Source organism: Leucoraja erinacea, chromosome 15 (genome assembly GCF_028641065.1).
Source record: "Leucoraja erinacea ecotype New England chromosome 15, Leri_hhj_1, whole genome shotgun sequence".
NCBI lineage: Eukaryota > Metazoa > Chordata > Chondrichthyes > Rajiformes > Rajidae > Leucoraja > Leucoraja erinaceus.
Window position 1 is genome coordinate 21,831,550 of NC_073391.1, and position 14,825 is coordinate 21,846,374.

General features: G+C 39.6%; 1 protein-coding gene across 1 annotated transcript in view; it reads left to right on the forward strand.

The window, feature by feature from the left end:
- The window catches only part of habp2 (hyaluronan binding protein 2), an 88,316-nt gene that overhangs the window by 32,857 nt on the left and 40,634 nt on the right, over positions 1-14,825 (forward strand). Inside the window, exons 11-16 of the mRNA XM_055647460.1 lie at positions 2,589-2,731; positions 2,836-2,970; positions 3,074-3,216; positions 4,603-4,757; positions 12,908-13,034; positions 13,313-13,337. Coding sequence (XP_055503435.1) covers positions 2,589-2,731; positions 2,836-2,970; positions 3,074-3,216; positions 4,603-4,757; positions 12,908-13,034; positions 13,313-13,337 — 728 coding nt within the window. The remainder of the gene's footprint in view (positions 1-2,588; positions 2,732-2,835; positions 2,971-3,073; positions 3,217-4,602; positions 4,758-12,907; positions 13,035-13,312; positions 13,338-14,825) is intronic.

Consider the following 14,825-nt stretch of genomic DNA (forward strand, 5'->3'; position numbering starts at 1 on the left):
GTTTAGGCTTAGATTTAGGTGTATTATTGTTCTATGTACCAATATTCAGCGATAAGCTTGTTTTGCATGCAATTCAATCAACTCAGATAATAATGCACATGAATACAATCAAGCCAAACTCAGGCAGAACAAAGAGAAAAATACAGTGCAGAATATAATTCTCAGCACGGTAACGAACCAATTCCAGAGACAAAGTCCAATGTCCGCAATCGGATAGAGGTGAATCAGATATTGCCCTAAAATATAATGTACTGTTCAGAAGCCTGATAATAGGGAAGAAGCTGTTCCTGAGATTGGTGCTGCATGCATTCTATATATTCTGCCCAATGGAAGTAAGGCGAAGAAGAAATAATTGAGGTGGTAATAGTCTTTGATTAGATCGGCTGCTTTCCCGATGCAGCATGAAGTATAGATGGAGTCAATGGTGGGTAGTCTGCTCTGTGTGATATACTGAATTACATGCACAACTCTCTGCAATTTCTTGTGGTCTTGGATAGAGCTGTTCCCAAACCAAGCTGTGATGCAATGAGACAGTATGCTTTCAATGAGGCATCTGCAGACATTTGTAAGAATCACTGGAGGCATGCCGAAGATCCGCAGTCTCCTGTTGGGGAAAGGAGAGAACAGAAGAAAAGGGTGGCACTGGCGCAGGGGGCGGCACGGTGGCACAGCGGTAAAATTGCTGCCAAACAGCGCCAGAGACCCAGGTTTAATCTTGACTATGGGTGCTGTCTGTACGGAGTTTGTACATTTCCAATGTGACCGTTTTCTTCGGGTGCTCCAGTTTCCTCCACATTTACAGATGTGTGGTTTGTAGGTTAATTGGCTTCTGTCAATTGTCCCTAGTGTGCAGGATAAAACTAATGCATGGGTGATCGCTGGTAGGCATGGACTTGATGGGGTGAAGGGCCTGTTTCCACGCTGCATCTCGAAACTAAACTAAACTTAAACTGTGATTGGGTCAAGAGCAGGAATGATTAAAAGGTTGTTGGATTAACAAAAGCTACTGTGATTTTGTCCAGAAACAGGAATGAACACTTCCCTCATAAAGACACTTGAACAAACTAATTTTGTTTAGCCTACAGAACCAGCCTGAAGCCTTCAGATCAGCCATTTATGAACATCCCAGTCATTATGACATGTTTAAGTTAGTGTTGAATAAAGTCTGTGTCAAACAAGATGACCAATTTCTCCTTGATGAAGATCTTGGACAAATATTACTAGCCATGTCTCCTTCCATAGATCCTGACCTTCTGTTACCAATATTTGTTTTGTTTTTATGTTAGTTCCATATTTGCCAGGCCTGAATGATCCATGGACTGGAACCTAGAGTGTCAACAGAGAAACAGTAAATCATTTGGACAGGAAAATAAAAATCAGAACAAAAAGTAGGAAGTAAGGTGCATCAAAATAGCAAAAAAAAAAACATAAGACGAACGTTAACTATGAAAAGTGGCTCTAAAAAGTTGAAAGGGAAAAGCAACATAAATAAATAAATAACCCGTTCAGATTGATCCATTCACACAGGACCTCATCACTCATTTAATCCAGTTATTGCAATTTCAAAAGCCAAATTAAGAGTTAGTCATAGAGTCATACATTGTGGAAACGGGCCCATCACCCCAACTTGCCCACACCGACCAACATGTCCCACCTACACTAGTCCCACCTGCCTGTGTTTGGCTCATATCCCTGTAAACCTGTCCTATTCATGTATCCATCTAAATGTTTCTTAAATGTTGCGATGGTGGTGTTCTCAACATTGTGGTAGTTGATGTCACTAAGGCAGGTCCCTAATTAAAATCAGGCCTAAATCCACTTACCTTCCCAAACCAGACAGAGGCAAGGACTTCCTGACAGCTACCAATAGGCTGACATATTACAAATGTAGAAACAAAGAACTGCAGATGCTCGTTTGTACCACAGATAGACACAAAGTGCTGGAGTAACTCGGTGGCTCAGGCTGCATCAGTCAGATTCTGAAGAAGGATCCCAACCCGAAGCTTCACCCATCATTTTTCTCCAGAGATGCAGTCTGACCTGCTGAGTTACTCCAGCACTTTATGTCTATCTATATTATAAATATAATTTGTTAAACTTACATCATTAATTGCACCAACTTAAAGCTATTTCAACAATATCTCTGACGCACTGTGATGTCTACCAGCCAGAAGAATAATACTAACATCGCCTGGGGAGTTTCTTCATGGAAACATGTCCTTCCAAATGCCATACTTTCAAGACTTAGACAGTTGCTTCCTTCATCACTGCTTGAAATACAAGAGACTCAGAGTAAAATTCTCAACTTGTGGACCAGACTATTTCAAGGAGCCTATGATAACCTCTCATGGCATCCTCCCAACTAGAACCAGTTAGAGGACCCTCAGTTACCCACTACCAGTGAGAAATCCAATGTCTAATCTGAACCTGAATTAGACATTCCCAATGAAACCTCCAGGAAGAATTTAAATTGTCAGATGAATTTATTCTTCGTATGGGAAGTGTGCATGTGATACTGCTTGAAAACCCTGTTTCGAAATCGTTTTTTTGTTAGAAACACTCTCTATTTTCTTCAAACCAATATATAGGGCACAACCTAAAGACTTCCGCTTACAACTTGGTAAACAAGACCTTCAGAAAGATGAAACTCATCAGCAAAACTTTGATGTTGAAAACATCATTGTCCATGATAATTATCAAGAGACCTCCGTGGGATTATATAATGATATGGGTAAGCAGGCGAAGGTTCTTCTCCATTAAGTTTCCACTTTCTTCCCCTTGTAAATATATTGGAACAGCAGCAACATCTAATGGACATTAACCTTTGCATTCCAGCGTTGTTGAAAATTAAACAAGTCAACGGTCATTGTGCCAAGGAAACTAAATACGTAAAAACTGTATGCATGCCAGACAGTGATTTTCAGCCAGGCACAGATTGCCATATTTCAGGATGGGGACAAACTGAAACAGGTCTCGTGATAATTTTTGAACTTTCTCGTTAAATTTGAAGAAATATTCTAAATTGAGATTGCCAGATTTAACATATATTTTCCATTTATTGCTGATTGTACAGAGGCATCTTCCAATCAATTGTTGCATACAAAGGTGAAGCTGATATCTGACCAACACTGTAAGGACCCTCGGGCCTATGGAAACGCTATCAATCACACCATGTTTTGCGCAGGAAGTCTAGACGGAAGTGTGGATTCATGTCAGGTTTGCAATAACTACATTACAGATTGTGCAACTTGCTTTCACTAGTGAATCATTTCTCACTCGGATCAATCCAACAGAAGCCCAAAGTTAAAGAACTGGTGTAAGAAATAGGACTTCTGATTCTTGGTTCAATGTGGTCAGTTTCAGGCCACATGGATAGATGGATTACACCATGGCAGAGATGTGGGGTGATTACCCTCACAGAGAGATCATAGAAACATAGAAACATAGAAAATAGGTGCAGGAGTAGGCCATTCGGCCCTTCGAGCCTGCACCACCATTCGATATGATCATGGCTGATTAGAAAGATCAATTAGTACTGTGGGTTAGTTAGGGTTAAATTGGCAGATGGAGTGAAACAAAAAGGGGGGAAATGGACTGGAAAAGATGAGTAGCAGTCTAAATTAAAGAGTAAGATAAAGATGGATGCACAGAATCACTTGCCGAGAGTGGAGGAAATCGAGAACCCGAGGGAGTAGGTTAAAGGTGAAGAGGCAAAGATTTTACAGGAATCTGAGGGGTAATATTTTCATACAAAGGGTGGTGGGTGTTTGAAGCGAGCAGCCAGAGGAGGTACTTGAGGCAGGGACTATCGCAATGCTTAAGAAGGAATTAGACCGGTACATGGTTTAGAGGGATATTGGCCAAACAGGCAAGTGGAACCAGTGTAGATGGTCAGTGTGGGCAAGATGGGCCAAAGGGCCTGTTTCCACACTGTATGTAGAGTAAGACTCTATAACTCTGTAATGTTTGATGGGAAGAAGCAATTCTTGAACCTGGAGGTAATAGGTCTCAGGTTCCTGTCCCTTCTTCCCAATTCTGGCAGTGAGAAGACAGTGTGGCAGGGTGGTTTGGATCTTTGGCCGGCTTGACCGACATGGTTGCACTCCTACTTTGAAAGAGCTTTAAGTCCCATGCAGACAAGCGAAATATATCAAGTGGGCCATGTTTCATTGGATGACACAGTGAGGAAACAGTTTGAGGAACAATGCTCAAAATATTGGGTCGATAAATTATATAAAACGGAAAATATAATTCAAGAATACTTACCTAGGGGATCATTAACGGTAATTAGTTTAAAGGTGATTTAATCCAATGGATTGGAATACAAAGGAATGGTTTGGGGCAATGAAGCACTATCAAAAAATAAATGGTTAGTGTACAGCATTGATATATTGTTACAGGAAGAAAATAAGTAAAGGTTTAACAATACATTTCCATTCAATTATGCCAATTACATTAAATAGGAATGGCAGCATTGTAGTCTGTCTCCACAATTTTTTAAACTTCAGTTGGCACAAAGCCTCAAAATTTAACAAACTTATTTTTTCATCTGTAAACAAAAGTTATGATTATTAATATGTGCATCTGCTTTTACACATTCAGGGTGATTCTGGAGGACCACTGACTTGTATGAAAAATGGCCGCCACCAGGTCTATGGAATCGTGAGCTGGGGGGATCGCTGTGGAGTGAAGTATAAACCTGGGGTTTATGTACGCGTCACCGCGTTCCTTAAGTGGATTAAAGCACGAGCTACCTAAGTTTCATAATACTAGGGATTATTGTGAAACCCAAAAAAGAAGTTTGACATTGGTATTTAAATATACATTATTCCTGGAGAAACTGCATTAAGGACGTTAAAATGTGTCATTACCACAATGACAATAAGATCACTTCCACCATATTAATACCAATTCAGCTTTTGATTATTATTAATTATGTATGCCTGTAATATTGTTCATTATTATGAAGTATAACTGTAATCCTCTTTTTTGTGATTGCATTTGTAAAGTGCCTTTAATTTTGACCTACCATTTTGATCTACAACACTCACAAAGCTTGTCATGTTATTTCATATTTTAATAAACAAATCAGAACTACACTTTCTTACATACAATAATGGCTTTGTCATGTATTTTGCAATAAAATACAATATGAATATATATCATTGATAAAATGCATTTATTCAGTTCTATCAATCCCCAAGTAAGTGTTTTCAACCTTATTCAAACACGAAAATTAGAGTTAATGAGCTTTACAGCATGGAAAAATCCTTTCATCCATGCGTGCCAAGTTGCTTAACAAGGTTAGATTCACTTGCCTGTGCTAACACCTCCACACCTTTCCTGGACATATACCTGTCCAAGTGTTTTTTAAAAGTTGCAACTGTACCCACCTCTACCAGAGACGTCAGAATTAGTTAATAATTATGGTTTTCAAATATGACTATTCATACATCAGATATCAAATGCCTCTGGTATTGTCAGTTCTTAGATCAACATTTACCTTCTAATTTGGTTAACTTAAAATGTTATCCTTATTATTTTACCCTAAGTCATCACATTTTCTGCCATGCACAGGGTAACAAATTTTGTAAAGGCGATGTTTTAAAGAAATGATTACAGTAGCTTAAATTAAATAACCATTAAAAATGGACACCGTGATTATAGTGTAGTTTGTATTAACGTGATAATTGAAAAGTAGGCAGGGTGTCAATTTTACATTGCTTGTCCATTACCAAATACGTCTTAGTGTAACCAATATTCTTCAATCTGTTCATTGCTGCATGCTTTAGCCGAGATCCAAACAATGTGAATGCTCGGCAGTGTGTGAAGCCAGCCTTCAGGAAAAGGAGTGGTTTATGGTCCTGGAGATGCCGTGGAGATCATTGCCAGGCGTAGAGTTGCAAACTCACAGATCAGTGCATGAACAAGTTTCAAGGATTTATTGATCTCACACGAGTGTTGTAGTCAGCAAATGCATCATCGAAAGTAGTATTTTACTTGTTACACAAATAACTTCATCTACGAGTGAATACACTGCCCATCTATTGCTGTTAGCAGTCACTTTTAATCAGACTGTGTGTCTATCGCTCACATAATTCATCTCACTCGCACAAAATGAGCCCTTGATGCCCACATCTCCCAATTTACATATCCTGGTGACAACACCTAAACAAATTGCTTTACTTATTTTTCCCTCTCTCAATCAGAAAAATGGAACAAACAAACAGAAGCTGTGGGAACTAACCGAATGTACATACACACTCACCCGCACAAACACGCATCAACACGCACAAAAACATTCTCACACCCTTGAGTATTCAATATTGGCCAGAATGGGTTAATCCATGGTCATTGAGAGGACTGAAGTTGAGGGTACCCACAAACAAAATCTTCTCATTCAAGTTGTTCCTTATTCGCACCCTTTTCTAGAATGAAAGGATGGCAGACTGGTACAACAGGTTGCGTTGCTGCTGACCAGCTCCAGAGGCTTGGATTCAATCCTGGCCTTGGATGTTGGTCTGTGTGGAGTCGCCACATATGCATCATATTTCCTCTGTTGCAACGCAAACAACATCCAGCCAGAATTTCAGTGGTCAGTTGAACCACAGACTGTTGTCATGCAAACTTCCACTTGCTGACATGGAATCCCAGACTGTTGCCTTTGTGGTTTTAGATAGGGGCCCATGATAGAGACTTCCAGCCCAGCACTACACTCTTGCACTCTGTCCCTCAACAAATCTGCTCATGAACAAAGCTCCACAGTTTTCCAACATAAAATCATTCTCCACGTCTTCCCTCTTCGAGAAGCTAGTGTTCTTATACATGGCTGCCTCTCACTCACTTTCTCAAGATCAAGTTCAACTAGACCATTTGTTTCTTGGTCCAACAAATTTGTATGCACACCTACTGATCACCTAAATAGTTCTACATTATCACAGTGCACCCCTTAAGAAGCTCAAGCACCCTTTAAGATTTAAGAAGCAGCCAACATATATGAAGAAACAACCAAAATAAAGAAATCAAATGAAAAGAAACTCGAAACACTCAACATGCCAGAGAACACCTATGTGACGAAAAGCAGAATTAACATTTCAGTCCAAAAACCTTTCGTCAAAATAATTGATTCAAGATGGCGTTGATTCAAGATGGCAGTGACAATGAACATAGGGATACAATGGTGCTGGTAAGTGGATTGGGGTCTTACATCTCCTGCATACACAAATGCTCTGGATGTTACGAGTTCTGCTGTGGACGGAGCCCCCGGGCCATGAAGAGTGAATGCGGGTGGTTGTGTCTGGATCGGGCCGTCGGTGGAGTGGGCCGGCTGAGGCCGTGTGCGGATTTTGACATGGCCCACAGTGGCATGAAGAGGTGGAGCAGCGGTGGAGGGCACCAGCAACTTTGCATGGCCAGGTGTTCATGCAAAGCTACCAGGATAATGGATCTTTACGGCCAAGTTAAGAACTCTACCTTTTTGACAACTTTAGACTTGAATCATGAAACATGGTGCCAATACATGGCGACTGTTGTATACTATCTTAGTGTATTATGCCTTTACACTTCTACTTAACTACGATTGTGCTTATGTGTACTAATATTTTTACTGAACTGTATACAATAAAATAATTTTAGTAGCTCGGTACATGAAGCACTAAAGTCCCATTGAACCATTGATGAGACCATGGATTAATGTCATGTTTATAGGTTATTTAATGTGTAGTCCAATAGTTTAATCAGGAATGCTTTTGACCATGAGCACATCCATTTCAATTCAGTTGAACACTGTGTTTCAGTCCCAACTTTCAGTTCCAAAGAAGCCAGGGCCAAAAGTGACTATATGAACAGAACAAAAGGCACCCCTTAAATTGAATACATCCTCTTTGCAACATGGCTGGCCAATGGTTAATTTTTGGCTGATGGTAGCCATATAATAAGATGGAACAAATGTTTTTATTTTCAATAGGTGTCAATAGACTTAGATTCAGGATGATTCCATGGAGGGTGAGCAATTTGTTCTATTGGCATAGCCACTGAAATGCTGGAAAGGAAAATCCACCCTTCAGCTAGAGTTTGATGGGCAATCATAGAAACATAGAAAATAGGTGCATGAGGAGGCCATTCGGCCCTTTGAGCCAGCACCACCATTCAATATGATCATGGCTTATCATCCAAAATTAGTACCCCGTTCCTGCTTTCTCCCCATATCCCTTTATTCCATTAGCCCAAAGAGCTATATCTCTCTCTTGAATACATCACATGAATTGGCCTCCACTTCCTTCTGTGGCAGAGAATTCCACTAATCCCATAAATAAAAGGTGAAATGGAATTTCAGAACCTTTGCTTCAATTCTTTTCAATAATGTTAGAGCGATTCTTTACAAACATTGTGCGCTGCTCGTAGCGAAAAAACCCAGTTTATTCAACCAAGCTGTGACTCAGTTACAAAACTTGTATATCGGATAGAAACATGCCAATCAGTATTGATCCAACGTCACTGTACACTCTTACCAGTATTTTCATGTAATTAGATAAAGGGAGAAAATGCACTTGTATGTTTCATTTTACCCTTAGATTCTAAGTACCAAAATCAGTGTTGTGTCTGAAGAGATGTGCAAGGTGTCAATTTTACTATGTCTTGACAGCATAGTTTGTGTCAATTACATCAAAATGAAGGAAAGCAACAAAATTCATCTGTTTCAATGTAAGCAAATCATTTTCTGAGAAATATATCCACTTCCGCTAAAGACCAACTATCTGCTCGTTATTACTACGTTGCCGGTAGTAGCTTAGATGTTTGTGGGAATTTGTTGCCATGTTTCCTACATTTCAGCAGTGACTATACTTCAAAGTACCGTAAAAGACTTTGTGACACCCTGGCGTCATGAAAGACGCTATATAAATGCAAGTCTTTCTTTCTAGTTTCTTTTATATATTACTGTTGCTGTGAAGACCAGATAGCCTTTATCTTGCTTGTTTTTACCTTAAGAAAGGTAACAACAAGCAAATAGGTATTAAAGCAAATACACTGAGACACAGTTGGTTATACCATCAAAAATGCTTCTGAAATGACAGCTCAAAGACAAATCAGATTTTGCCTGATATGTATATCTCCTTTGGAGAAGGAGACCAAACTACACTTGATAAACTGAAATATGATTCTTTGGAAGAGAAAACTGTGACAATCACACAGCTTGGTTTCAATCACAAAGAGACGCACAAGATTTTTGTATTTGCACCAGACCATATCAATCACCCACTGCTGCTAAAAATAGGACAGAGCTGTTCTGAAAATTAAACTACAGCAGTTAATTCAAAGAAGATGCATTTATTGTGCTACTGTACTAGTGTACTAGTGTTAATATTGATGATTTGTATCCTTTGTGCTGCTCAAATTACAGAAGCTGAATTCTGTCATGTTATGTTGTAATGATCATATAATGGGTTGAGCCTCTTCATTCTGAAGATTGGATATCATTGATAAGCTTATGATGATTAGCTTGAAAACTCTGCTGTGAAATATCTCAATTCCAAGTGTCAGGTTCAGCATGATTTCCCTGAGTATCGGATATGAATAAAATGACCTGTTAGTTATGTATAATAACGCAGAGATTTGTTAATGAGTTCAAGTGTGAACCAAGAATTCAGTGGGAATTGGCATGATTACACAGCTGTAAATTTGGTAACCACATGACAGTGTTGTGTTTCATTGAATTTCACAATCTTTTCATTTCTGCATAATCAAAGACCAATATAACAATATAAAAATATAATGAATTCTATATGACTGGGCAAGAATGATTTTGCGTGAGCTTAGTTTATTGTCACATACACCAGGGTGCAATGAAATTCCTTGTTCACGTGAAGCTCATAGAATAAACAGTTTATGCGCGGTAATGATAAATATAACAATACATACAACTAGTGTCAACCTAAAAGTGCAAAAATATTAAAGTACAATAACGAATTAACTGAATGAGGTAGAGTAAAGAGTAAGAGTGTAGGGATTCGCTTGGAGTCAGATTCATGGAGTCATACAGCCCCGAAACAGGCCCTTCAGCCCAACTTGTCCATGCCGACAAAGATGCCCCATCTGCACTAGTCCCATCTACCTGTGTTTAGCCCATAAGCCTTTCCTATCCAAATGGGGTTTTTTTAAAGAGCTTATCCAGCATTATTATTGGAAGCTGAATTGAAATCAATGAATATCATCCTGACATAGGTGTTCTGATTGTCAAAGAGTCAGGTAGGCAAAATTGCAGGATAAAACTCAGTGAGTGAGGCAGCATCTATGAAGCGAAGGAATTGGTGATGTTTTGGGTCGAGATCCTTCTAGCTGAATATAATGCAAGGAAGATGGCGTCCTCCATAGACCGATTTATCTTGTACACACATTCAATACAAGTCTGATTTATTCAGTAGATTGGACCAGATATGGGGCTTTGCCAGTTTTTCCAAAGCATTTGATTAGGATTGATATTAGAACGATTGGGGTAATCATTGAGACAGGTCACTTTGCTTTTCCCGGGCACAGGAGCAGTGTAAGTTTTCTTGAAGCAATTAGGCACTGCAGACTGTTGAAGCGAGAGATGGAAGATGCTAGAGAAGGCTTTGGCAGTTGATTGGGACACGTTTTCGGAATCTGTCCAGGGACTCCAAATGGGCTAGTCACTTCCGAATAAATTACCCTTGTGTAAGCAGGTCTCTCACTGGCATTAACCAAAATTTCGAGGAGCCCATAAAGGGCTGGTATAGGCAATGTCTTTTGAAATACCTTCCCTGCCTCGATCTTCATTTTACACTGAAGATAGACACAATGCGCTGGAGTAACTCAGCGGGTCATGATAACCCTATTAGTCTTGCAGCTGTCTGCAATCTCCCGGCATATGTGATCCACTGATTCCCATTGACTCCTTATAATGCCATCAATGTGTTTGTCTCCTTTTTATATCTCAGCACCACCCATCTAGCATAACTGATCAATCCTTCGGTAATGTAAACCCGGACTATGCCATGATATTCTCCTGAATCAATAAACCAACTTCCTCTCTTCTTGTCCCTCGACCTTGTCTATAGCACATATACCCTCTGTAGGAAGGAACTGCAGATGCTGGTTTAAACCGAAGATAGACACAATATGCTGGAGTAACAGTGGGACAGGCAGCATCTCTGGAGAGAAGGAATGGGTGACGTTTTGAGTCGAGACCCTTCTTCAGACTGGTCTGATGAAGAAGGGTCTCGACCCAAAATGTAACCCATTCCTTCTCTCCAAAGATACTGCCTGTCCCGCTGAGTTACTCCAGCATATTGTGTCTAGCACGTATACCCTGCCGTTCTTGTCCCTCATTACCCAGATTTCTGTAGATGAAACCTGAGATAATTATTAACTATAATAGCGATAGTGACATAACTCGAGCACCCTCAGTTATACGAGGGTTCTGTTGCACTGATGTCAATCTTTCCTTACAATCTTGTCACATGTTAGTATATAGCCCTGGTATTAACAATTCTATTTCAACGGAGGCTATTATTACATGTACTTTCATGATATCTTTGCCGTAATGTGTCAGAACTGCTGTACAGCAGCCACACATTCTGAAGGATCAGTTGAGAGATAACAAAAGATATGGTCAAAGTGGCACACCTTGAGAAAGCTTTGAAGAAAGCAAAATAAATGATAATGTGGAAGATTTCAGGGAGACTGGACATGCAATGGAGGGAAAAAAAAGCAAGAAACCTTTCAGCAGATGAAGGAGTGAGACAATGAAGCACAATGAAGAGAACAGTCATAAAGTGCTGGAGTAACTCAGGTGATCAGGTAGCATCTCTGGAGAACATGAATAGGTGATGCTTTAATGGCAGTGGAGTCCCAAAACAAAATACCACCTTTTCATGTTCTCCAGTGATGTTATCTGACCCGCTGAGTTACTCCAGTATGATGTGTCTTCTTTTTTGTAAACCAGAGTCTGCGGTTTCTAGTTTCTACAAGGAAATGAGTAGCCTTGGCATGGAGGACATGATAGAAACAGAGCCAAAGAGATTGACCAGGGAGGGGAACTTATTTTTTTGTGGAATTTCAGTGTTTCTATAAAGACTGCCATTAAAAATGTAATAACCGCTGTCTCACTAACATCTTAATTTTCAGGTCTCTATCTGAAAAGTGCCCACATTTTCGATATTGTGACAAGGAAATAGAAACATAGAAACATAGAAACATAGAAATTAGGTGCAGGAGTAGGCCATTCGGCCCTTCGAGCCTGCACCGCCATTCAACATGATCATGGCTGATCATCCAACTCAGTATCCCGTACCTGCCTTCTCTCCATACCCCCTGATCCCCTTAGCCACAAGGGCCACATCTAACTCCCTCTTAAATATAGCCAATGAACTGGCCTCAACTACCCTCTGTGGCAGAGAGTTCCAGAGATTCACCACTCTCTGTGTGAAAAAAGTTCTTCTCTCATCTCGGTTTTAAAGGATTTCCCCCTTATCCTTGCGGTACCCCACTAGTCACTGCCTGCCATTGTGAAAAGGACCCGTTTACTCCTACTCTTTGTTTCCAGATATCAACGTTAAAATTCCTTTGACTAATTATTTAACAGAGATGTTAAAAAAAAAACCTAGAATTATCTGCAGAAATACATGAAAAAGAAAACAAGTTTTCAAAGGAAATCAGAGCTGCACTAAACTGGACCTGGCTTATCTTATCTACGCTAAGTTTGTCAAACAAACTGATGTCTGAATATTAACTGGATTGTGAAAAGGGATTGAGAATTACTTGCGTGATTCAAGTGTACAGACCATCTGACTATTAAACATTAATTTGCATTTGGTGTTTCAGTGGAAAATTTGCTCTGTCTATACACTGACCATTCAACTTCCAGTAAACTGTTTTGTTCAGCATAAAGTGAAGGTTGCTACTACTGGCAAAAAACAACCAAGTCAGGGTCTAACTGTTATATATATATCGGTATGGCAAGGGGTATAGATTTGATTTTGATTTGTGTGATCTGGCATACAGTTGTACCATTAACAGTAAGTAACGTGAATAAATATATTTTTCATTATATATGCTGATTAAAATAGTGTAAAGTCAAATTTTAAATATTTGTGTGTTTCTTGAATGCTCTGCAATTTTACATCAGTATTATATGATAGTGCTCATAATAGGTGTCTTTATACAATAAATGGATTATGAATCCATTTTTGGTTGAGGTTTTCCTGTTTGCTTTCTATAAATTATACACTGTCATTGCTTTCTGTTGAACTTTTCTGAATGAGGAAAAATCTAATACACATTTATTCTTGTGTAGAGGCCCATGGATTGGTACTACGATGGTGAGTAGCAATTTATTGGTCACTTTTTTTTATATCAATGAAAGGATTGAAATTGTTTTAAAGGAACTTATAAATGAGGAAATGACATTTACACAGGGCGTCAGAGAACTAATCATCGTTCAGCAGAATCCTTACTCTAATTAAGCAGAGAGCATATTATAAAATTGCAGTGGAAAAATGGTCTACAGCTGAAGTATTCAAGTAGAAGTATTTGCATATTATAATGAAAAAGATAATAAGGTCCAATTGATTACACTTAGTCAAAGGAATTCATTAATGCTGCATGCCGTTCTGATGTTATTTATTCAGATTTGTTATTTTAATTACTTCTATTTTTACAGAGTGCCCTTCGATTTTTTTTCTTCTGCCAAGTAGATGCGCTTAGCAAGTTAAGGAAAATACTAAATCTTTGAAAGAGTGAGTGGTAGAAGACAGTGACCAAGCGACAGCAATGGACACTTTCTGAAGGCATAGCGTTGACGTTATATGTAAAAGAACTCAAGGGAACCACGTGACAATTAGGTGCTTTGAATTTGCCCACCGTTTAGAGATACAGCACGGAAACAGGCCCTTCAGCCCACCAAGTCTGCACCAACCAGCAATCCCCGTACACTAATACTACCCTACACACGCTAAGGGCAGTTTTAAATTTTACACCAACCCAATTAACCTACAAACCTGTACGACTTTGGAGTGTGGGAGAAAACTGAAGATCTCGGAGAACACCCACAGGGCAACATCCAGGCCACAGGGCAACATCCAGACAGCACCCATAGTCAGGATTGAACCTGGGTCTCTGGCGCTGTAATGCAGTAGCTCTACCTCTGTGCCACCATGCCACCCCATTTATCTTGTTTTAAAAGAGAGCTTTATTGGGCATATTCGTGCTTTATCTGTTTCATTTACTGAAGGTGTTTTCAACTAATGTAGTGATGGAGTGATGGATTTCTGCTGCTCTATTAATACATGTGAATGCACTGAAAACTGTTAGCTAAAAGCTCAACGTGATAACTTGGAGAGTTTCAGAAGGTTATGCTTCTTCTGTAGATCAGAGTTGGGTGAATAATTGGTGGCACAGTGGCGCATCTGGCAGAGCTGAAGTGTCACAGCGACAGAGACGCAGGTTTGATCTTGACCTCGGGTGCTGTCTGTGTGGAGTGTGCACGTTCTCCCTGTGACCATGTAGGTTTTCTCCTGGTATTCTGCTTTTTATTGGTCTTTCCTCCCATATCCCAAAGATGTATGGGTTTATAGATTCATTGGGCTTTATAAATTGCCCCTAATGTGTCAGGAGTGGATGAGAAAGTGGGATGACATGGAACAGGTGTGAATGCTTAGCATGGACCCTGTGGGCCGAAGGGCCTGTTTCAATGCTATATCTCAGAAATGTAATTGAAACCCCCATGGTAGTTCCATTTCTATCTCATGAGATCTGACACTGAGAAAAAAAATATCAGAACATTTTTAGATTAACTCTCTTCATTTAGT